Raw genomic sequence first — 26174 nt, 5'->3', positions numbered from 1 at the left:
CTTTCCTAGCATCGAAGAAAAAAATGAAGGGATAGAGGAAATCTAATATAGATCCTAAACCAGAAACAAAATTAGAGCTAGGTATATAAATTAAAAAGAGTGGTATAAGGGCAATAATAATTGATATAAAACTGAAGGCAAAGGTGGAAGATTATAACAAAACAAGGAATGTTTCTGTTGGTTGTGTCTTCTTTTTTGTAACAACAAAACATGTAGGATTTCATCCCAGTTTTCAGAAGAAAGCAGAGATAACACATATTATAAATATTGATTAATCTAACATTTTAAAAATACTTTAACAACTTGGTTTGCTTTTAATTCTTTTGTTTGTGAATGAACTGCTTTTATATATTACGTGCCTTGAACCTGGTGAGAGTGGAAAAGCAAATAATTATCTCAGATATGGAGTATGATATGGAGTATGATATCCTAGCGGTTAATATTGCCTGCTTTTCCCTCCCTTCTCTCTTTCACAATCTGTGATTATGTTTTACTCTTGCTCATCATCTGACTGATTATCATATATGGTGTGGAATAAAGAAGAAATGTCCATTCAATGATCTTTTTTGCAACCCCAAGTCACCTCTGTCTTTGGCATGGTGCGACATATAAATAGATGGGCTCCAGATTTCTTCATTCCAGTTTGTACAGAGGGCAAAAGGAGTTTGACCGATGAAAATACCACCATTGAGTCACAACGTGTTTGAATGTGTGTCTCATGTACATAGGAAAGGAGCAAAGCTTGTAGCATACTCCATGATACTGCTTTTCACAATGATAGCAGAAATGTCCTATAGTTGCCACTGAGGTTTTAAGTAGCCACTTGCTTGGCTCTATCTGTCAGGAAACAGAACTGTCTGAGTGAAAATGCATTGGATCCCTGTTAAGTGGGAAAAAAATGATTAAATCAACCCACGTATATGCTGCATGCTGTCTTCAGTTAGCATGCTGTACCAAGCTAACCAATTTAAAATGCATCATTGCCAATTTCTTTCCATGTTTTGTCATATTCTTCTGAGTGATTGCTTTAAATGATGACTGGAAATGGGTCAGCCTTTTTCCCATGTGAGTGATTCCTCCTGTTTCCATTTCTGACACTAAATTTCCTGTTTCCCCCCACCCAAGATCTTATACTTGCTGCAGTATATTCAATCTGACATATCTCATTCATTGAAGAAAGCTTCTGTGGTATGAAGTTAATGACTGTACAGGCAGCCAGTAACTCAAGTCACTTTTCTACCTTTTGTCTTATAATAATGAGGGTGACAGGTATAAAAATGCATAATAAAATGCTTCTGCAACAGTTAATATCAGTACATGCTTCCACAGAAGCATTTAAAAAAATGTAATGTAACTTTTAAGCTGCAAACAAACAGAAACCAGTTTACGCTAAGAATCGTAACTCAGGATTTTGTTCTTCCTGTTTTGTTTTGTAGAAAAAAAACATTTAGATCTTCCATAGATGAGTTTGTCAGTTTAAGTTTCTTCTGTTCTGATTTTCCTGTCTTCAGTTATTCCATCTTTTAAAGTACATGTATTTTTCCAAGTAGGTTGTATGCATATTTGCCTATTTTGTGCATAATTTGCATGCAAATTTCTCTCATAAAATTGTCTGAACATTTTGGAATAATTTCCATTTGCATTTCTGTGTGGAATTGCTGCTAGTATATCCTATCTAAGCGGCTGTATTATTCAAGATTTGAATCAAAGAATTTGGAGAACTACAATAAGAAGAACTTTACATATTGACTTGATAAGTAAGAATTTCATAAATTGTTAACAAACAATTAGATGTGGGTGTCAAATCTTGGGAAATATAAGCCTGTAATTTCAGTGTGGTATTAAAGTATACTGCAACAAAATGTTCCATGTTGAATTTGGATAGATTAGCAAACACTATATTTATCTACTCAGCTTGATCAGACCAGAGTTCAATCTAGTCTAATGTATATTTGGACCCCATATGAGAAATGTTATTTTGATATCATTTAAATTCTTCAGATATTTCACAGCAGGATGAATCTACAAATTCACTTCATAGTTTATTTTAGAAAAAATACTATGGGATATATATATATGAATATTGTACCTTTGGTTTTATGTTTTAATGTTAACATTAGACATTATCTGTGAAAACATTGTAATGAGATTGAGTAAGGCAGATGTCATTGCTACGAGAATTAGTGAAATGCACCTCAATTAATAACAAATATGCAACATTTTAACATTTATATAAGCCATTTCATAGATACATTACTGTATTTTCAACCACTTTCCTGATCATAGTTTAGACTATTCAAAATATGACTGATGTACTTATTCATTCTGAACATTTTTAATATTTAATTAAAACTTTCGGTGGTTCCAAATCAAAGATTTAAAAACATTTAAAAACATTAAACTGTAAAAACACAATCAGTTAAAATGTAAGACATTAAAAGCAACAGAAACTTGGTGCCAATCCCTGTTAATATACCATCGTCTAACTAAAAAAATCCAAGTCGTTAAGACCTTATGGAAAGCTAAAAGGAGGGAGGCCTGCCAAACTTCAGGAAGCAAAATGTTCCAGAGCTTCTTCGGTGACAGACCGAAATCTGTGATCATGCGCAGTTTCGATCTGTGCTCGCTGCTGGAGCACCCCGAGCTGGCTGGCTTTGGGGCTAAGCCACCTTGTAGAGGTGGTGAAGAGGGGGGAGACTGCCAGCAAGGTTGAGAAGAGTCGCATCTCTCCTCCCCAGCTGGCCATTACTCCCTTTCCTGAAGGCGGTTGCAGCGGTGGTCAGAAATGGCCACCTCGAAGAAGAACTTTACTTGAAAAGAATGTGCAGGAGGAAGATAAGAAGAGAAAGTTTTGGCTGACCAGGTCGAACTGAAAAAGCAACAATACAAGATACCCTGGAATTTGAATTATAAAGAACAACATTGTTCCCAAAAAAGACTTTGAAGTGGCAAATGAGAGAGGGAAGGGAAACAATTTGGGTTTTTTTCTTTTCTTCCCTATATTGACAACTAAGAGATTTAAGCAAGAAACTGGCAAAAATCCACTTTGACATTAAAAGGTATTTAAGCTGAAAATAAAATATCAAAGAGATAATAAAGATTTTTGGATTCTCAAAAACTTTTAAAGGAAGGAAAAAAACACAAAAGAGTGGGATCTGGAAAAATGGAGGAGACCACCTGGAAGTGAAAGGAATTAACAGTGAAACTTTAACATGATTCCTAAAAGATACATTTTAACTGAAACCATGTAACAAGATAAGAGAACCCCAGGAAGAGAAAGTGGAAAAAAGAAGCAAGAAGAAACAGCTTTGGATTATTTGGATTACTTGGTGATTATTGTATTTTTGGCTATTGGACCTAAAGGACTAAAATTAATCGGGTGGTTGTTTAAAAGTTTTTAAAATGGTATCACTCTTGGAAGAATTGAGAATGGAACTTAAAAAACAGAAAGAAGATGCACAAGAAGGAAAAGATTCTTTTGCCTTCGTATTTCGATTTTTAGAAATGGAGATCCTAAACTATGAGAAACAACAAGAAATGCCTGTAGAACAAGAAGGATGGGATAAAGAAGAAGCCAATATTTGACCAAATATTTCTATGTGGGGAAAAGAAAGGAAAGGGGGGAAAGAGAGTGGAAAATTTAAGATCTGAAAAAACAACCCCCCCAAAATAATAGTTTGAAAAGTAATTACAACATTAGGAAGAAACAAAAGAGAGGATTACAGAAGAGAGAATCAGAATTAGAGAGAGAAGGGGACAAAAAGGGAAGGGAGAAGAAGAGGGGGAAGAGGGAAAGGAAAAGAAACAGGTCATAAAGAAACAGAGAAAATGTACAAGGATTAAGGGTTTAAGCCTATTTAGAAGACACAGAGATTATGGGTGAAAACTTAATTGAAAGTGGGATTCTGCAAGGATACATAAGATAGTATTGTTATATTAGAAATAGAAATGAACTTTGAAAATATGAAACAAGTGTGATTAAAATGATAGATAAAATACTCATTGTAATGTAATGGAATGCTTAATAAATAAATGAAATAAAGAGAATGAGAGAATGAAATTAGGAAAGGAGGGGAACATTTTAATTATTATAAATGTGTTATAAAAATTTAAGTGAAGAGGAATATCAAAGAAACATGGAAAAATTATGGAAATATTCTAAGTGTTCCTAGAAGTATGATACCCTATTGAAAAGAAATGTTAAAGATGTCAAAGATTATAACTAACATCAATGATAGAGCTGAATTGAAACAGAATAAGTATTTTATTTATTATTATTATATATATATTTTCTCTTTAAGAACTTAGTGCGTATTTTAAGAATGTACCAAGCAGAATTAGATTGGATGTTATGTGTTATATTGAATGTTATAATTGTAAAGGCATAAATTGAAGTTTAAATAAGAGTTGAATGGATAAAAATTAAAAGATACAAAGGTGTCATACTCCAATTAGTAACTACAGGGAGAAATTTTGTTTAATGAGAAAAGAAAATATGAAATTGAAACAGGACAGACAAAAGTATAAATATAATGACTAGAAAGGTATTGAAACTTAGAAATATATATATAATTGAATTTAGAAAGGAATGAGATAATTAAAAGTAAGATTGAGAAAACTAAGCGAAGGGAAAAATTATTGAGAAAATGTTAAAATAGTAATAAGATATGGAATAGAACACAAAGATGAATATGGAATTGAATTTGTGTCTGTATGGAGAAGTGATTACCCAGGACCATGCTATTCTCAAAAAAAGAAATTTTACTTGTATTATGTTTTCTGAAAACCCAAATAAAAATTTTATTTAAAAAAAGGAAGCAAAATGTTGCATAAGGCAGGAACTGCCGTGGAAAAAAAACACTCTTCCTACCCCCCATTACATTGCAATATTTGGCAGCATGCCCACCCCATCTGACTTGGTAGGAGGGTAGATCTCTTTAGGGAAAGGTAGTCCTGCAGTTAGTCTGGCCCTATGCTTTAAAAGTGATGACCAGCACCTTGAATTTTACATGGAAAGAAACTAGAAGCCAGTAGAGTTCATGCAACAGAGATGTTGCATGGGCAGAAATTAGGCCCCCCATTACTGTGAGCACTTCTGCATTATGGACCAATTGAAGTGGTCTTAAAGGGCAGCCCCATGTAGCATGCATTGAAGTAATCCAGATGGGAGGTGATCAAGGCATGAGTCACTCCATAACTTAGAGGAAAATTATATTAATTTTCCTTGAAATCGAGTTGAGAATATTTAAAAATGTAAGTTGTTGTACCTTTGATTAGCAATGTTTGGAAATCAGGCTGTGATGTTAATGCAAAGAGCAACTAGTTTGTGTTCTGCTGTGGATAATACAATTCAAAAGATAGTATAGGACAACTGAAACAAAACATGATGAAATAATGAAGCAGAGTATGAAATGGTGAAGGAAGATGGAAACAATACATTAGCTTAAGCCATGATATGTCAGCATGATCCTCCTGTGATAGTATATAATACTGCAGTATGTTCCATTTCTCTCTATTTCTTGTAATAATCTGGTTCTGTTAGTTGTCATGTAAATTCCAAGATGAAATAATGCTTGGTTCTGTTATGAATAGTTCATTGAAGAAAAGCACGAGTAAGAGATACAATGCAATAAATTGATCCTTTAATTCTGCCTGCCTTAGCTTTCAGACTTGGGAATTAGAATGACATCTCCATTTGAATTCCTTCTTAATAGCATTTTTTTAAAAAAAATTGCAGCCATTTCTAATTAGATGCATCAATAAAACTGCCAGCCAGCAATTTTGTGCCCAGCTAAGTTATGCACATGTGGAAGGAAAGTACCTGTAGGCTCTTCTGATGCTTTATTGTTTATTTACTTTTTTTAAAAAAATACAGAAATTAAAATGGCTAAGAGGACAATCTCAATCAAGGAGTGCATTTCCACTTTTATTTTTAATAAGAGTAATTTAAAATCAGATTTAATTCCCAGCATTCCAATTTTCAAATAACCTTTTCGAAATGTTCATCTGTTTCTGAACATGGTATCTATTCTCTGACAATCTTTAAGCATGAATCAAAGATCTAATTACTCTTCACATATACAGTATATTTAGTATGTTTATGGAAAATATCTGAATAGTATATCAAAGATACTTGCCCAACAAATGGAATGCATATGTATGTATGCATGTATGTATGTATGTAGGCAGGCAGGCAGGCATGTATGCATGTGTTCTATAATTTTATTAAAGATTACAATATTAACATTGAAAACTAATACAATCTAAAAAATAAAAAATTCAAGGTGCAGAAAAGAAAGAAAAAAGAGAAAGAAAATAAAGAAAAATAAGACTATAGCAATGAAAAAACAAAAACAAATGACTTTTCCCTTCATCACAAGTATAAATAATTTTAGTAACCAACACTTTCTTTTAAAATACAACAAATGATATTTTTTCTGTATGCCATATCACACCTCCCATCTCTTGTCTATAAACAAATCTATAAAGTCTCAACATTTCAGTCCTGATGTCAGATGATGAAACAAGATAATTAGTTTTAAAAAATTACTGATACTTAATTAGAACGGTAGCCCATAAAAGAAAGTTCAGGTAGTTCTTGAATTACAATCCCAACTGGGACTGGAATTTCCATTGTTAAGCAATGTGATCATCATGCACAATAGTGCTTAATGCATGACTTCATGATGGCAATCTCTGCAGTTCCTTCTGCCATCATTAGGGAAGGATCATTCCTTGCAACATCCTGCCAGCTTCCAACAACTCAATAGGGAAGCCTGAAGGAAGTTGCATGTCCGAGGCAGCTTGCAAGCTTGTCTGCTGGCTGGGTAGGAGAGGAAATGAGGGAGTCTGTGAGTAGCAAGGGATGTGCATGCATTGCTAGCCTGAATATATAAGATTGGCTGCTTTAGCAGTAAAGACCTGTCTTGTTTTCTTTGCACATCCAGGATGTGATATAAGCAAGCCGATTTTCTTGGCTTGTTCATATCCCAAAGGAAGGACAGCTTCTTGTGAAAAGTCATAAAAGTACAATTTATCAAGGTATTTATCAAGGAGATATTATTTCCACCTAGCATTAAAATTATCTGCTGATGTCAAAAGGGGGTGGGGGTGTTATTCTGGTGCAATCATATCTTTTCAAATCTAAAGCTTTGTTTGATTTTATGCTGTGTGAAAAGAGACCAATTTTAACTGTCTGCTGTTCCACTGTCCAAAAGTAAATAATCAGCACCAAATAACCTTTCAGCCTTGGCTCTTCTTTTCCAAGCTATGCCCTCTGAACACCTTGGGCCTGGGCCTGAATTTCTAACCACAAAGCCCAATGGCATGAAGGTTGGGAGTTTTAATTCTTAAAGTCCAACACATTCTGCCAAGATTTAAAAAGATGCTCTTGTAGATTTTCCCAAATCATTGTAAGGACGAATCCTGTGGCTACATATCCTCTGCTTTTAGAACCAGAGAGTAGAATATATGATTTGTGGGTATTGTGCTTTTTTTTTTTTTTTTTTGGCCATATTTCATGCATCTCCTTACACTTATATTGTAATTTTAATGTTGACTGTAATGACTTCATTAACTGAAAATGATTATTATAAAGAAATGTACCAGCACTAGTGACTTACTTAACTAAAATATTATTTGCATGTTTATTAATGTTCTTTTTTTTAATAAACGAAAGTTTAATTTCACAGTCATTCTTCAAAATACAATTGTGTGTCTTCCGAACAAGTTGTCCTAAAAATAATTAAAAGTACAAACAATGTACTTTTGTAATGTTTACAAATTATGTATATTTCAGATATTGCAGCATAAATTTTGCAAAGAGAAATGGGTCATTTAAAAAGCTTCAAATGGAGAAACAGGGAGGTGGAATGAAAGTGGATTTCTATTAATCAGTAGAATCATGTTGACTTTTTTTTAAAAAAATGAAATATTTTATTTTGAAATGCTCAAGTAAGCACTGTAATTCTTTTTCTTTACATTAAATGAATGTGTACTGAAAGAATTAAAGCATCTGGGTATTTAAAATGATCAGACCATTCATCAGACCGAAGGATATGCTTGCCACCCACTGAACAGACAACAGTAGAACACCAAAATTGGGTAGTGTTTATTTGGTATTCCAAGCTTTATCCAAAGTGAATGCACACCCTGCCTTTATATTTCTTAAACTCATAAATATCCAGCTAGCCCAATAATGGGCCTTGAATTTAAAATTACAGTAGAAAACATGAAATCAAATGCCATGATGCTTTTGTTTAATGCTCAGGGTTGCGACATCTCCTAATATTAAGTTTCAAGTGGAGAAATATGCTTTATGAATTTGTATGTATTTTGTAATGTATTTTGGCTCCACTTTTTCTTGTTCCCCAGCAACTGATCTTCAGAAGCACACTGAAACCAAGACTAGAGGTAATATATAGGCCATCAGGCCTGATAGCAAGTGATAGTGTTTCCCCCTCTCCACCAAACCAGCAATAAAGATAAATAAGTTAGTTATTTGTTTTAAGATTTTTCCCCCAGAATTTTTGGCTAAGAGAAAGAAGGCAAATCCATTTCTAATCAAAATCCTGAGCTTTGCAAAGGAAATAGCACCATCTGCTGATAACAATAGCACTGATGAAATAAAGTTCTAGACCTCTTTATTTTAATGTGGAGCTTGCAAGCATGGAGAGGAAGGTGCTATTTTAAAAAAAGGAATGTGGGTTTTCATGCATTATGTACCTATTTTCATATCTTGAGAAAAAGCAAAGTGTAATACCACTGAATATTTAGATTTAATGTTCTGCAGCTCAATACTTTCTGGACTTGTTTATCATATGTGAAGTGGAGAGCAGTTAATTAGTGGAACAAGTTGCCTTCAGAAATTGAGGGTGCACCATCACTGAAAGTTTTTAAGAGGAGATTGGACAACCATTTGTCTGAAATGTTGTAGGGTTTCCTGCGTGAGCAAGTAGTTGGATTAGAAGGCCTCCAAGATCCTTCCAATTGTGTTATTCAATTAAGCCATGAAAAATTTCTGAATGGATTGGAAAAAAAGACAGTCTCTACCAATGACATAAACTGAGCAGGAAGAAGAGGAGGAGGAAGAAGAGGAGGAGGAGATATATACTGAGGATTTCATGTATGAAAAATTAAAATGGAGGCATTTGAGTTTTTAAAAAATAAATGCATGAAAAATTGAAAACCATGTATCTTGGCACACAAACAAGAAAATGGGTTTTAAATAGTTGTATAAAATTTGCCAGACATTTTTTTTTTCATTCCAAACTGATCCAAGCACAAATGAACAGGACCATGGACAGCTCACTGTGAGAGAGCATTCAGTGTCAGGCACAATACCAGATTTGCAGATAAATCAAGCAGACTTGTCTATCATTCCAGTACTGTTCTGCTAAATACTAGATGTTCCTAATGTTCCTGTTGGGTATAATTGAATAAAATGGATGTCCCTCGTTTCTGAAAGACAACACTACAAAATTGATGCCTATGATTTCGGTTTAGAAATAGCTTTTGTGTTTGTAGTTGCTTCAGAACATAAATGAGGAATAACGAGAAAGGACTTTGAATTCTTACATCCAGACATAAAAATACAATATCCACTCACCATACAAAATGTACATGGCTTATTTATTTAGCTACTAAAACTACGGTTAAGTTAACAGTGAAGAACCATATACATGTGGAGTACATTCCATAAGGAAGTTACTGGATTAAATCAGGTGTATATGGCATGGGCAAAAAAATGGAAAAGAATTAACAGACAGTATGGTTAGAAACGTACACAGTCAAAATCCTAGTGATTTATAGATCAGTAAAGACTTTTGACTGGTACAGTTAAATAATATCAGTGATAGAAATACTCTGAATGAAGAAAAACAGGAGTAATAATTTCTATAAGAGAAGTGTCACCTCATTTCTGGTAATAAAAACAAAAAGCCATCACTGTGCTGAACAAATAATTCCCTCAACACTGTTCAACTATTTTCAAAGTCTGCACTACTATTACTATTAATCTTCTCATCACTACTTATCACCATCCCCTCCCACTTGTGATTGTATCACTGAAACTTTGTCACTTGTATCCTTATGATTTATATTGACTGTTTCCTAGTATGATTTGATTGCTTTTTGTACCCTCTGACTATCATTAAGTGTTGTACCTTATGATTCTTGACTTTTGATGAATGTATCTTTTCTTTTATATATACTGAGAGCATTTGCACCAAGACAAATTCCTTGTGTGTCCATTCACACTTGGCCAATAAAGAATTCTATTCTATTCTATCTTTGGGAGCACTAAAAAAGGTCCTGTATTTATTTCTATTTGAGTTAAAACTTGTACTTTTAAAACTGTACAAAATTAGAATCTGGATAGCAGGAGAAAACCCTTTCTTATATATCACATGTGTTGAGGTCAAATCGAGAGATTTCTTTTTTGTTGCTATTGGTTTATTATAACCATCTCAGTTAAATTTTTAAAGATTGTGGTGTTAATGGTCACCAACATAAAAAGTCAAAACAACCAATTTATTTTTTTAAATGTGCATTTTATTAAACATTTCAAACTAGATATGCACAGAATGTTACAAAGTGTGAAGGGGAAGGAATAATAGCATTCAAATCTACAGGTGAAACTCGAAAAATTAGAATATCATGCAAAAGTTCATTTATTTCAGTAATGCAACTTAAAAGGTGAACCTAATATATGAAATGACTCATTACATGCAAAGCAAGATAGTTCAAACCGTGATTTGTCATAATTGAGATGATTATGGCTTACAGCTCATGAAAACCCCAAATCCACAGTCTCAGAAAATTAGAATATTGTGAAAAGGTTCAATATTCTAGGCTCAAAGTGTCCCACTCTAATCAGCTAATTAAGCCATAACACCTGCAAAGGGTTCCTGAACCTTTAAATGGTCTCTCAATCTGGTTCAGTAGGAATCACAATCATGGGAAAGACTGCTGACCTGACAGTTGTGCAGAAAACCATCATTGACACCCTCCATGAGGAGGGAAAGCCTCAAAAGGTAATTGCCAAAGAAGTTGGATGTTCCCAAAGTGCTGTATCAAAGCACATTAATAGAAAGTTATGTGGAAGGGGAAAGTGTAGAAGAAAAAGGTGCACAAGCAGCAGGGATGACCAAAGCCTGGAGAGGATTGTCAGGAAAAGGCCATTCAAAAGTGTTGGGGAGTTTCACAAGGAGTGGACTGAGGCTGGAGTCAGTGCATCAAGAGGCACCACACAGAGACAGATCCTGGACATGGGCATCAAATGTCGTATTCCTCTTATCAAGCTTCTCCTGAACAACAAACAACGTCAGAAGCGTCTTACCTGGGCTAAAGAAAAACAGAACTGGCCTGTTACTCAGTGGTCCAAAGTCCTCTTTTTTGATGAGAGCAACTTTTGCATCTCATTTGGAAACCAAGGATCCAGAGTCTGGAGGAAGAATGGAGAGGCACACACTGCAAGATGCTTGAAGTCCAGTGTGAAGTTTCCATAGTCTTTGTTGATTTGGGGAGCCATGTCATCTGCTGGTTTTGGTCCACTGTGCTTCATTAAGTCCAGGGTCAATGCAGCCATCTACCAGGAGATTTTGGAGCACTTCATGCTTCCTTCCGCAGACGAGCTTTATGGGGATGCTGACTTCATTTTCCAGCAGGACTTGGCACCTGCCCACACTGCCAAAAGCACCAAAACCTGGTTCAGTGACCGTGGGATTACTGTGCTTGATTGGCCAGCAAACTCACCTGACCTGAACCCCATACAGAATCTATATGGCATTGCCAAGAGAAAGATGAGAGACATGAGACTGAATAATGCAGAAGAGCTGAAGGCCACTATTGAAGCATCCTGGTCTTCCATAGCACCTCAGCAGTGCCACAGGCTGATAGCTTCCATGCCACGCCACATTGAGGCAGTAATTGCTGCAAAAAGGGCCCAAACCAAGTACTGAGTACATATGCATGCTTGTACTTTTCAGAGGTCTGATATTGTTCTATGTACAATCCTTGTTTTATTGATTGCATGTAATATTCTAATTTTCTGAGATTGTGGATTTGGGGTTTTCATGAGCTGTAAGCTATAATCATCACAATTATGACAAATCACGGCTTGAACTATCTTGCTTTGCATGTAATGTGTCTATCTCATATATTAGTTTCACCTTGTAAGTTGCATTACTGAAATAAATGAACTTTGCATGATATTCTAATTTTTTGAGTTTCACCTGTGTATGTTAATCCAGGAAGCATGAGTCACCTTGGTTCACTAAAAAAAAATGGTAATATTTCCTAACCATTCCTTATTAGCATACAATAACTCTTGCTTCAAATTATCCCTTCAAGCTCATATTCTGCAGCAGCCCAAATTAGAAAATGGTCTACATTTGATCACTTGCATGATATTCTTGCAGTCAATTCTCCCAATTAGAAATGACAACGATACTTGCTTTTTGTGGCTCATTCAGAATGGGGTTCTGTTTTGGAACCGGGGAGGCGAACACTGTTCATTCTGACTTTTGCAGAAACCTGTGTGAAAACCATCATTGAGCCTTGAAATTTCTCTGACACAGAAAGGGCTAAGGTCTAAAAATTCAGCAAAGAACAAGCTTTGCATATTTACAGTAGTAGTGATTTGAGGCTTATGGCCAAATTCTCCCCAAATCCTCCTCTCAGACACAATATTGGGAGGAGGTAGCATTTGTGGATGCTATGATGAGATCTCTTTATTGTACACCTGGCTTAGGGAGAGGTGAAGTGGTAATTCAGGAGCATGTGTCATATTTAGTTTTTCTCAAGAAGTTTCACATTCCTGTACACTTGTTCTGTCTTATGTTTGGATGATGATGGTGCCAATTTGGAAAGGCCAGTTGATGTGTATGAATGTTGTGCCTTCTGAATGGCATTATGTCTATCTGTATTGATGTTCAAATGTTGTACAACCATCTATTTCTGTTTCCACTCCTCATGTGTGGTGTTTTACTTAAAAACATTCTCTACTGTTTTGAATCTGATGCTGCATTTAGAGTCAGGTAAGGGGAGAATGCAAAAGAATCTTCTCCTTGTTTTTTCTCTTATTTAAAGGCCGAAACATATACTGATTAACATTCTGTGTCTTAAATTAAATACATATTTGAACTGAGTTTGCATAAAGTTTCTGTTCTAACAGGGAAGGGTGATCAAACAGGATGTCCAAATAGAAACTGAGCAAAGGTTCAACAGAAATAAGTAGCTGCTTTCAAAACAGCACCAAGAAAGTTACAGAAAGAAGCTAAGTGTAAATGTCCCAAATAATATGTAAGGAAAACTTAATCCCAAGTAAAAAAAATTCTTCAGTAAGAATTAATTCCAATGCATTATATGTTTCTTTAATTCAGAAGAAAAGAAGAATCTCAAAAGTGGTTCTCCTTTACAAACAATATTCAGTCTTCTTCTGAATATTTTATTTTACATCTGTCACTCAATTGCTGTAAATTCCCCTTGCTATGTAGCAAGTTAATGCTGAAGATTTAGACTACATTCTTTACAAGCATATCTGAATAAATTAGATTTCCTTCTGAATAGACCTTCATAGGATTGCTTTTACAAGCTTATCCTTGTAAGGGAGAGTTTATTTTGAATCATTTGCTTCTCTGAATGAACAATTGATAGAGTGTTACTTCTTTTTGTTATTCCTGCAATATATATGACTTAGCAAGACCCTCAGTTGATAGTAAAATGTATATCCTGTTAAATTAGATAACTGATTCCTCCCCCGCCCCCCCCGAAATTTTTTTTAGGCTTATGAAGGATTTGGACTACAAATAGGTTTTTCAAATGTAGCAAAATTACAATCATCTATGAAGGGAGGGGATTCTGGATTGAACTTCTCATTGAACTAGATTATTCGTTCCCTCTAGAAAAGTTATTATTTTGTCAGGAGAATTAAAAATTATTAGACACATCCATAGATATAATGATTTGAAGATCTTTCTCTAAATATTATGGTAAACCTAAGAAGTTGAGAAATAGTTTGTTGGACATAATCTATGACCAGTCTTTTCTGCTACATATATCTGAGCAACATGGGCAATAAATGCAGCAGTTGGAGCATATGCTTAATATAGATTGGATGCTTCTCTGTCTGAATCTGTCAGGGAGCATTGTTGTACATGCTTGCATGCTTCCCAAGGTGCGCTACAGGAGGATGAGCTAGCTTCATACCAGAAAGAAAGATGAGTGGCTCTTTCTGCAGCATCCTCTAAGACCTTCCTCCTTCCACTGAAATCACCTCACAAACAGGCGTTGCAACCAGGAAGGTTCAGAGTCAGCAGTAATCTGACCACCTGCAACAAGCAGCAGCTCATCTCCTCACCAAGTGGTACCGATTTATCTACTCACATAGAATATGCTTTCAAAATGCTATGTGGGCAGAAGCTGAGGTGAGTGATGGGAGCTCACCCTACCACATAGTGCTAGTACTTGAACCACTGGAGCAGAGACCATCTCCATTGTCATTAAGCCACTGAGCCACCTTGCCTTGTCTAATGTTAATCCTGGAATCAATCTCTTCTTATTTGAGTATTGATTGCTTGTAAAGAGTTTTTATTTTCTTCTTCACTTTTGTACTGTCACTTATGAATGGTATGTAAATATGGTTTATTTGTATTTGCCTGTTGTTGGCTTGTTTATCTGAGTGCCAAGCTTTCAGGAATTTTCATTTTTGGCTCTAGCTTGGCCCAGGATGCTCACAGTTTCCCAAGTTTGTTCATGTGGTGTGAAATTAAGTAGTTTTCATCATACTGCTGATGGGTGGATGTTCTCTGCTAATCTTCTGCCTATCTATCTTGCACAATGGCTGTTACAGTCTTTAAAATGCATGTTGTAGATGACTCCTGGTTTTTTTTTCTGCTTAGACTGCTGGGTCTTTTGTTTTAGTTAAGAAGTTTTGAAGGGCTTTATTTGGTTTGCATACCAACTTTAGTTGCAATAGTATGATGGTTGTTTCTAAGGTGTTTTGATGTATGGCAGTGTTATCTTTTTCATAGCTTGTGTTGGTTGAGCTGGAGTACATCGAATGACAGGCACTTTTTAATAAAGTTGTGTGTGGGACTTCCGGTTTGTCGGCTTCGCGAGCGGCAGGGATTTGCGACTCTGAGCGATCCCTGCCGCGCTAGCCGCTTTGGTGCTCCGATCCGGACGGGTCCGAGCTAGGCTACCCTGCAGGGGTAGCTGAAGATAGGGGATCCGGAGAGGGGTTTGGGGTGTTGCAGACCCCTCCCGGCCGGCAGAACCCCTTTTCCCAAGAGGTGCAGCGGCGGTCCGCAATGGCCGCCACAAAGAAGCGGCAGCTGGGCAAGTATGCAGGGAGGAAGAGGAGAAAGCTTTTGAGAGTGAAAGTTTTCTTGGTTGATCCAGGACTCTAAGATACATTTAATATAATTCCTGGAAATGGTGGCTTTTTGGATGATTCTTTCCACAAGAGGAAATAAGCGGCAATTTTGAGGTGCTGAAAGGAAAGTTTATTCTCCCTCCCGACGGAGATTAATAAGTGGATATTGAGAAACCTGTTTTTTTCAGGTAAAACTAGCTTTATGGGATAAGTTGGAAGGGAGAGGACAAAAATATATTCATCTGGTTTGATTTTGTTGGAGGAGATGCCTTAAGGATTTGAAGACAGAAATATAATTCCAATAAGGCTTTAAAATACAGATTTGGATTTTCTTTTTCTTTTGTCTGATACTACCCCTGGAAGAGAAAGGGAGAATTTTGTCTTGGCTTGGATTGATTGAGGATTTTGGGATTGTTTTTTTTTTTTTTTTTTTTTTGAAATATCTTGGTTGGTGTAAGAAGAAAGAGGGAAAAAGAAAAGAAAAGAAAAGATCTATAATGGCTTTTTCTTTTGAGGAACTGAGGGAAGAATATGAGCAAACAAAAACAGATGGTAAAGATGGTATGGAAAAAGCCTTCCTTTTTTTAGAAATGGCGCTGGTTAACTATCAACAAACAATACAACAGATGGAGGCAGAAGAACAACAAGAAGAAGAAGACGAAGACGCCATCTTTAATGAATCCCAAAATTTAACTAAGAAAGAAGGAAGGAAGAAAGCGAGGAAAATGAAGGACTTAAGATCTAAAAAAACATTCAAGAAAGAGAAAAATAAGATGCAAAATAAATATAATGATAGTAAACAAAAGAAAAGGGAACACAACAGAGAAGGGATGCCAGCAAGGCAGAGGCTAGAAGAAGGGGGTAGGAAGATTTGGTGGGGGAAGAAAGAAAGGGAAAGGCGGAGAAAAGCCACAAAGTTTTGAAATTAGATGGGAAAAGAGGAAATTTTTTTAGGGACAAAGGGTAAAGTACAATTTTCTTAAAAAAGATTTTGCAAGGTATATAAGATGGTATTGTAACATCTGTATTAGAAATAGAAAATTAGAATGGTTTAAGAGTTAATAAGAAATTAAAATGTTGAAATGTTTAATAATGATTGATTTTAAAATTTAATAAAATATTAAAGGGAATGTTTAGAATATTGAGTTTTAATTAAAGAGTTTAATATGACTATGGTATTGATGTTATTATAAAACTATTATAGTAGCATTTGTTTTTTGAAAAGGCAATGGGAATGTTATAATTTAATATTTAGATTTATTATTTATCTATGTATTTAATCATTTTGGATTTATTACTCCGTTTTTATTATTATTAAAAAAAAAATTAGTAGATAGAATATACCAAGCAGAATCAGATTGGGTATTAGGTGTTATTTTAAATGTTAATCTAATTAATTTAGGGGGAGGATAGAAAGGCATCATACTCTGATTAGTGATTTCAGGAGAAATTTTTTTTTTTTTCATTATAAGGAATGAGATAGAGGGATAATAAAGAATGGGCAAAAGATACAAATATAATGATTTAAATTAAGATGGATTAAATAAGATAGAATTATGAGGAGTGAAATGTGTGGAGAAGTTTATATAGAAGATATAGAATGGTAAATAAAATAGGTAATGATATGTAAGATAAGCATGAATTTAATTGAAGCCCATATAAAGAGAGGTACCTGGGGCCAAGTTACTTTCCTAAAAGATTTTTTATATGTTTGTTTGTTGTGTGTTTATGTATTTGAGAGTATTAATAAAACCTTGTAGAAATACAGAATGAGAATAATGGTAACCAAGTCAGAAAGAAATAGATGAAATAATAATAGCGAAATTGAATAAGAGTAAAGAGAAGTAAAGAGAAATTGGATAAGAGGTATTTTTATGCTCATATGGAAATGGCATAAAATAGAATTGTATTGTATAAAATAAGGTTTTATCTGACTTGTAAAATTTATAATGGAAAAAGGTTCAAATATGTAATGGTTGATGATGATTTGTTTGTCTTTAAAATAAATAAAATTTGCTTAAAAATAAAGTTGTGTGCATATCCATTTTGGATTCATTTTGGAGCATATTGTTTAGGCATCTATTTCCTTTTTTCAAGGTGTTCTGGGTTGCTACAATATGTCTGTACTTGTCTCAGTAACATTCTTACACAGCTTCTCTTGTGAAAGATTGGTTGATACCTTGGTAATGGAACATTTGGTTAGTATGGGTGGTTTTTCAATAGACTTGGGTTTCTAATTTACCTCCATTTCCTCTGCTGTTTGATATCCCCGAAGAATAACGTGTTATTGTTTTTTCTTCCCTTGTGAATTTTATTCCTTTGAAGATGTTGTTGATTGTTTCATGTGTCTTCTCAAATTGTTCCTTTTTTATGACAAAGGTGTCATCTGCATATTTGATCCATACTTTAGGTTCTATGTATGATTATTATAAATGAAATTCAGCCTTGATTTACCCTTCACACTGTCAAGGGCACTTTTTTTTACTTCTGAATTGGGTAGATGCAATCCAACAATTGCCCAGTTCCATTGTTTGTTCTCAGTGCAGGAAGAGGAGAGGAAATGGAGTTGAACATGCAGCTCCACTCAGTGTCAGTACAAGGGAAGGAGGTGGCATGTCCACTATGACTCCATCATTATATAGACTGTCTAAATCAGAAGAAGTGGGATAAACATGGCCTTTATCTTAATCACTCCTGTGCATGTTTCAAGTCAACAAAATAATGATAGAGAGTTCTTGTATCTGTTCTTGTCTCATTTTTCCTTATCACATGGGGAAGCAATATATAACAATAACAGTTTAAGGGAATTAGTTTATATATAGTTATAAGCAAATCTGTTAAGAAGAACATTTTGCAGCATGTGCAATGTTCATCTAAAGTCACTTTACAACAGTGTGAGAGATGCTAAGAGAATAGTCAAGATCTTGTTGATGACCCAAGCTCTGTAAAGGACCTTGGAATACTCACCTCTAATGATCTAAGTGCTAGAGCACACTGCAACTACATAGCCAAAAAGGCATTAAGAGTTGTTAACCTAATCCTACGTAGCTTTTTCTCTGGTAATATCACACTACTAACCAGAGCATACAAAACATTTGCTAGACCAATACTCGAATACAGTTCATCAGTCTGGAATCCACACTACGTATCTGATATTAGCACAATTGAGAAAGTCCAGAAATATTTCACAAGAAGAGTTCTCCACTCCTCTACTCGCTGTAGAATACCTTATGCCACCAGACTTGAAATTCTAGAACTAGAAAACCTTGAATTACGCCGTCTTCGGTCTGACTTAAGCATGGTATACAAAATCATACATTGCAATGTCCTACCTGTCAATGAATACTTCAGCTTCAACCATAACAACACAAGAGCACACAATAGATACAAACTCAAAGTAAACCGCACCAAACTTGATTGCAGGAAATACGACTTCAGCAATAGAGTGGTCAATGTCTGGAATACTCTACCCGACTCTGTAGTTTCTTCCCCAAACCCCAAAAACTTTAACCTTAGACTGTCTACTATTGACCTCACCCCTTTCCTAAGAGGTCTGTAGGGGGCGTGCATAAGCGCACCAAAGTGCCTACCGTCCCTGTCCTATTGTTTCTCTTATTCTTTTATTTTTCTTATATGTAACCATTTCATGTATTCACAACTATGTATACATTTATACTTATTATCTTGTAAACAATTGGCAAATCAAATAAATAAAAATAAATAAATAAATAGAATGTTAGTAAGATTAGTAATATGCTAATAAATTTTATTAAGTGAATACCATGTTATGGATTCAAACGCAGAGACTATTTCACAGGCCTAAATCCTTCTTAACTTTGTGTGCATCAATATTCAGGGGGGAGAACTAGGAATATCAATAGCACTTAGACTTATATACTGCTTTTACAGATCTCTCTAAGCCAGGGGTGGGCAAACTACGGCCCGGGGCCACATCCGGCCCGTTGGTCTGTCCAATGCGGCCCGCCCCTGAAAAAAAATCGCTGCCATTGGTCTGTCCAATGCGGCCCGCCCCTGAAAAAAAAAAATCACTGGGCGTGGCGTGTGCCCTGTGCCGCGTGGCCCCCAAAGCTGCAAAACAGTGCGGAGCGATCTAGGGGTAGGAAAGAAAATAAATTTGCAAAGGCCTCGGCTGGGAGTTCGAAATCACCTTCGAGTGCGACCTCTCCGAAGGTGAGTCCCGCCGATCCCCTTCTTTTCCGGGGCTTCCAGGCTTAAACTTTGCAAAGGCAAAGCTTGCAGGCTGGAGTGTCTTCCCGCCGAGGAGCGGAAGGGTTCCACCCGGCGGGCGGGGCGAGCTGCTTGGAGCCACCTAAAGCTGGGCCGCTGCTGGTGGAGCCTTGCCCTGCCTTGGTGCCCGTTCCCGGCTCGGCGGTCCTGCTCGGGCGGCACTTTAAAGCCTGCTCCCAGCACCCGAGCAACTTCCCAGCAACTTTCTGCTTCGTTTTAACTCGCGGGCGCTCGCGCCTGGCCCTGAGCCGCGCAGCGGAGGGGAAGCCCAGCGGGCGGGCGGGCAGGCGGGCTGCTTGGAGGAGGCGACCCGGCGGCGCTCTGGGCTTCCCCTCCGCCATGCAGCTCGGGCGGCGCGAGCGCCCGCGAGTTAAAACGAAGCAGAAAGTTGCTGGAAGTTGCTCGATTTCGGGCTTCAGGGCTTTGCAAAGGCAAAGTTTGCAGGCTGGAGCGTCTTCCCGCCGAGGAGCGGGAAGGTTCCGCCCGGCGGGCGGGCGGGCTGCTTAAACTTTGCTCGGGCGGCAATTTAAAAGCGTGCTTCCAGCACCCGAGCAACTTCCCAGCAACTTTTAACTCGCGGGCGCTCGCACCTCGCCCCGAGCCGCACGGCAGCCCGCTCCAAGCAGCCTGCCCCGCCCACCGGGCGGAACCCTTCCCGCTCCTCGGCGGGAAGATGCTCCCGCCTGCAAACTTTGCCTTTGCAAAGTCCTGGAAGCCCCGGAAACCTGAGCAACTTCCCAGCAACTTTCGGCTTCCTTTTAACTCGCGGGCGCTCGCGCCTGGCCCCAAGCCGCGCGGCAGAGGGGAAGCCCGGCGGGCGGGCGGGCTGCTTGGAGGAGGTGACCCGGCAGTGCTCCGGCAGCAGCAACAGGCAGTTTCGCCCGGGCTCCGCTCAGGTGTCCGGCTGGGGCTGTCAGGAGTTGCTACTGCCGGCGCAGCTCCGTGCGGCTCCAGTCCCGCGTTGCCTTGGGAAGGAAAAGTCAAAACCAGGAGCCGCTGAGCCTGAGCCTCCGGTGCCGCTGCTCCCGTTGCAAAGCACCGCCGCGGCTCTTCCTTTTTGCCTTTCCCTTCCCGAGGCAACAACTCCTGACTCAGGGGGCTTCCGAGGGAGGGGAAGGAGGAGAAGAGGGGGGGGGGGGGGGGCAATTCCCAAAAAATCTTGTGCTGACCCGGCCCGTTTGTCAAATTTTAAAAGTCAATGCGGCCCCCGAGTCAAAAAGTTTGCCCACCCCTGCTCTAAGCCCTCTGAAAGAGTCAACATATTACCTCCAAATGAGGATCCACCTCATCTTACTGACCTCTGAAAAATGGAAGGCCAAGTCAACCTTAATCTGGTCAGAATTGAACTCCTGGCAGTGAGCAGTGAGATAGCCTGCAATATTACATTCTAACCACTGTGCCACCAAAGCTCCTACAGCATGTTTAATATGTATCTGAATTATAAGAGCCTTGTATGTTAAATTGATAAAAATATTTTTGTAAGGTATTTGTGTCCCAAGTATAATCCAAAGTCTTGTGTCACAACCTAGTGAATCTTGTCTTAAAATCTAGTTCTGTAGTTTTTGTCCAATACTGATCTATATGAAGTTTGCTTAGTGTTAAATACCCATAAATAGGATGCTGGGTAGAAATCAAACACTTGTTCTTGGAAGCTTTCACTAAATTACATATTTAATAATTAAGAAGCAGAGGAACAAAGTGCTTTATTCAGACCTTCTTGCTCATATTGACAATACCAGAGTTGTATCTAATGAAATTCAAGGTCACAAGTAATTTTTAAATGCCTTGAAATGCCTCTCAGAAATTAATATTAGTAATTTTTAATGTAGCAAGAGGATGATTATTATATATTTTGGGATTAATCATGCTCATTGCTTCAATAAAATAAAATGTATTGCATATGATGCAGGATCATTTCTGTCCTTCCTATCTAGTCTTGGCTCTTTATGATCTACCTTTCCCCCTTTTTTTGATTGTACAGTTGCTGGCTAACTACTCAAAGGTCATATACAGCTATACAATACTCACCCTGAAAAAGATTTAAGAAAGACATGCCAATGATTGTATATAGGATAACTTATCTGCAAAATATGTTATTCCACTCAGCAATAGTGTTTTCAACTCTTTTCTGAGTGGTGGCAAATGATTTGGGTATTTTTTTAAAAAAATAAGCTTTATGTACAGAGAAAAAACAGTAGCCAGATTCAAGATTTCTTTCAGTTGTGCTCAGAAAATGCATCAGTATCTGATGATAGCAAAGGGTGTATCTTTTGATAACAGCATTTGAGAGATCTCATAGCATAATCAGTATTTAATATTTACAAGAATTCCTGTTAAAAGTAACAATGTTAAAAACTGCCCATTTGGTTTATTCAAATTGCAGTCAGTAGCTTGTCTCAAAATATCCTGATGTCTAATAGTAATCTGCAGAATGGTGTTGGATGTTTTGCGCTTTCAAGTATACGTTTCAAGACTAAATGTAAATCAATGCTTCATTCTTTCTTTAACCTCTGTGAGTCATGTATACAGCTTTTCATAAATTATAATCAGAAATGGCTGAGCTGTTCATGTGGAGACTGTTACATCTGGAATAAAAAAGGCAGGAGGAAATACATATTCATAGCATTTTGAGGAATCAAAAGAGAAGATGAGAATTGTTCTTTGTTTCTAGCATCTAGAAAATTGATAAAGGCAGCAGCTCCTATTTAATATATAGATATATAGGACAACCCTAGTATAAACACTGCAAGTTGAAAAGAAAAAAAGTTAGCTCTAGATCAGATCTTTCTTGTAACATTACTCATGTTAGAATCGACTGCAGGAATATATCTTCACAACATGGTGTAAGTATTTTTATCAGCTCTTTATATTGCTGTTCCATATCTTTTCACAGTTATAAAGCTTTACTAAATCTTCCAGTGCCTGGTGGAAATAGCACATCCTGAACCTCTGAGGTCTTCCTACTACAAAACAGCAATAAAATCTTTTACAGAGTTTCTGTCCCACCAAGAAAATGATAGATTATATATTTAATTTTTTCTTTTGGGTGTGTAATTACTATATTTCACCTTTGTTATATGTGACCAATGTGCATTTGATGGTTTTGTCCTTCCATCCTCACAACAGTTCTTTGAAATAGGCCGGGAATAAGTGATTTCATTCAAAATAACCAAAAAACTCTTCACAGCTGAATGGTGTTTTGAACTTGGATCTTCCATTTCAACTCTATGTCTGACCACCATGTCTGCCATAAATGATTAAATGTAAATCTCCACATTTGATAATACATTTGAAGTAGTTTCAAATCCTCTCTTAATAATAATGCTTATGTGATTTTTTTTTAAAGTGGCTTTAGATTGGTTTAGAATTAAGAAAGACTTTTTGTCTCATAGAGTTGTTTTTCTATTTAGGGTTGCAGTTGCTCAAGGCAAAATGAGAGTCTTAATATTCCCAAATGACCAAGTGCTTCACTGCTTAGGAAAGAAAAAAATGAAACTGAGCAAATTAGACCAAATCCTATTTGTGTATGTTTTGCCACTTTTGAAATTTTATGGTTAAAAAACCCAGAATTTTAGGACATTGTTATAATAAACATATGTTGCATCACAAAAGATATATCCAAGACTATGATACTTTTAAAGTGTTTTTTACTGTTTAGCTTTATGTGTTGTTCCTTTCACAGGGGCATATGTGCTGCAGGTCAAAGCAACCGATGCCGATGACCCAACCTATGGAAACAGTGCCAGAGTGGTTTATAGCATTCTTCAGGGACAGCCATATTTTTCCATTGATCCCAAAACAGGTAATTGACATTCAGTCCCTTGGAGTGTTTTGTTCTTTTCTCTTCCATGTTTCAGGATGATTTGGCACTTACTGTATCTCAGCACTCTTTATCTAATTACAAAGGGAGAAAAGAAATGCCATTAATGCTCACTGAAAAATGCCAACTGCTTTCTTTTGATAATATATCTGTATTCTCACTTCAGAAGGAACTGGTGAACAAAAGGACTAAACAGATGTTAAAGAACTATGCAGATCCTGATGCATAAGGAAAATTCTGTGATTGTGTGATATAGCTATTTTCATTTTACTGAGTGTTCTATTATGTGAAGTGGGAGTAGCATTTGGGACCTTGCTGGAGCAGTTCCAACTGCCATGAGCTTGGCAATTTAGCCAAAAGCTTTCTTAGCTGAGCTGCATCCATGCCATTCTATTTCTAACCAAAATTAGTCAACTGTTTTAAGGATTAATTTGGGCTGTCGCAAGGAAACTATGGATCAAGAACTTAACCGTTATCTGGCTTTATCCCCCACTATGACCCCTGCTAGGATTTCTAGTTCAGCACTATCTGGAAATACCCAACTTTACAGTTCTCATTTATAATAAAGCACAACAATAGAGGAGGAAATCATTTTATTCATAGCATTCTTTTCACAGATGGTATTGCAGTAGTAGTAACTATTAGTTGCCATCAAATTATATAGATTACAGAGGTGTCAAACTGGTGGCCTGTGGGCCAGATGCATCATGCACCCCAGCTCCACAAAGGGGAAAAATGTAAAATGTTAAGTGACGGTAATATGATGCAGTGAGTTTGATACCCATGATATAGAACATATAGAACTAGGAATCCCATGAATGCTATTAAATATATTTAGATCAGTTTAAAAATTGCTGCCTATTCTTGACATTAAAAAGTGGCTTCTCGTGACACCCCTCTCTTAAACCCATCAGTCTTCTTTTACATAAATAAATGTTTGTCACTGAGGAAACATTTGTTTAAGAGATGCACCTTCTGGTTTTACCATGCAAGCCTCACTTCCCTGAGACTAGCCGGGATTGCTTTATTTTTATTTTTATTTTGCCAATGACTGTCTACTTGATTGACAGATAGAATATTAAAAACCCTTTGCTTCCTGGCTGATCAATTATTCCAAGAACACAATCTCCCTATGGAAAAAAAAAGCATAGCTATGTATTTTTCCTCCATAAATTTACAGCAATCTTGTGTTAACCACATATAAAATATGTGAGTAGTAGGGACTTCGGAGCATGTGCTATGCTGATAAGCTCTTATAATTATACTTTAATCTGGTATTTTAATGAACATTGATGTTCAGTGGAAATCTATCCTTTTCCCCCCTCAGCAGCCTGCTTTTGGCAGGTGGTGGATTGGAGGATGGGAAATGGATGTTAATGTCAGCCTTGTTGTTTGGAGGTCATTGGATGTGGTGGGTAGATGCATAAACAGCCAGAAATGCTCATGGGATTGGAGGATAGTTAATTGCATATCTTGTCCTATATTTTGAAATGTCATTCCTGCTTCTGTATTTAATAATTCAATGACTTAACCAAAATGTTCCACATTAAATGCTGCCAATTGTGTGCCTTGAATGCGAGGCAGACAGGGCTGCTGGTCTGCCTCCTTTCTGAAAACAGAATTTGTTTTCCCAATGAGTCCCTACTTTAATGTCAAATGGAGTATTAAAAACCCCTTGCTTCCTGGCTAATCAATGCATGGAGATAGAAGCAGCATAACATAGCACAAGCCCTCCAGAGGTCATGTTCCTTGTCAAATATACTCTGTTTTAACAAAGGAACATATCAGAAAAGTGAATCAGTAGCTTTATTTTTATTTTTTAATTTGGATGAGCTACCTCCCTCTTCCACTTGCTCCAGGAGATAAAAATAACCTCTTTTTACTGTTTTACCTTAACTAGATCTCACTGGCAATAGAGAAGTTTTAAAATCCAAACTCCTATGTCTTTTACAACATTTCTTGATCAGGTGAATGACAATACAAAGATACTCCTAGGAATATCTGCTGTTCTTTTCTTCTTTATTAATTATAGCTAAAGGAACTACCAAAGCAGGAGCAGGTGAATTTCAGTTTTAAATACTTCGCATTGCAAAGACGTTAAGGTTATTCGTCATAGGATGAACAAAACAAACAGGCTTCATACTAGGTTCAACTATAAAATGTAAGCTCTACAGACACTTAACTTGTTATTTAGGACTTGATCTACTGATCAGTAGGCCCTCAGATATAATCTAATTAAATTTGTTTTTTTATTGCAGATAAAGGAGTGTCTGTATATACCATATATACAGACCCCATAGTACACAAAACATAGTCTATATACTCGATGCTCCAGAGTTTAAACTATATACTTTTTTGTCCCATCTTTCTGAGATAATGGATACTTTGTCATTTCCATATGGCCTAGTGACACTTAAATTGTGGTTGACTTAATAATGTTCTCCAGCTGCTAATTCCTACATCACCAGTTTCATTCCTTACAAAAACCATTACAACCCTATTGAAATAATTCTTATTTAAAGCTCAATAACTTTTGCCTTCCTGTATCCTAAGTTTTTTTCCCTGTTCTGTTATTAGCACATTCTTTGTCACAACACAAGCTTCATGCTAACCCACCAATCAGCCAATGGCTGCACAGAAATTGTTTTTTAGGAAACCTTGTAGTGAGAAATGTAAAATGACTTCTTTAGGCGTGTATAGAAGATTGGGAAGGCATTAGCTGGGGTTAGA

General features: G+C 36.8%; 1 protein-coding gene across 3 annotated transcripts in view; it reads left to right on the top strand.

Annotated features, from left to right (window-relative positions):
- LOC113415857 (cadherin-12) overlaps positions 1-26174 on the top strand; it is an 817727-nt gene that overhangs the window by 720155 nt on the left and 71398 nt on the right. For all 3 annotated transcript variants that reach the window (XM_087961174.1, XM_026673444.2, XM_087961175.1), the window contains one exon: positions 23307-23426. In XM_087961174.1, coding sequence (XP_087817300.1) covers positions 23307-23426 — 120 coding nt within the window. The remainder of the gene's footprint in view (positions 1-23306; positions 23427-26174) is intronic.

The sequence above is a fragment of the Notechis scutatus genome, chromosome 3, assembly GCF_049901735.1.
Source record: "Notechis scutatus isolate UNSWTSFEM ecotype Mainland chromosome 3, rNotScu1.2, whole genome shotgun sequence".
Classification (NCBI taxonomy): Eukaryota; Metazoa; Chordata; class Lepidosauria; order Squamata; family Elapidae; genus Notechis; species Notechis scutatus.
Note: the sequence above shows the minus strand (reverse complement) of the source record. Positions and strands in the feature narration are given on the sequence as shown.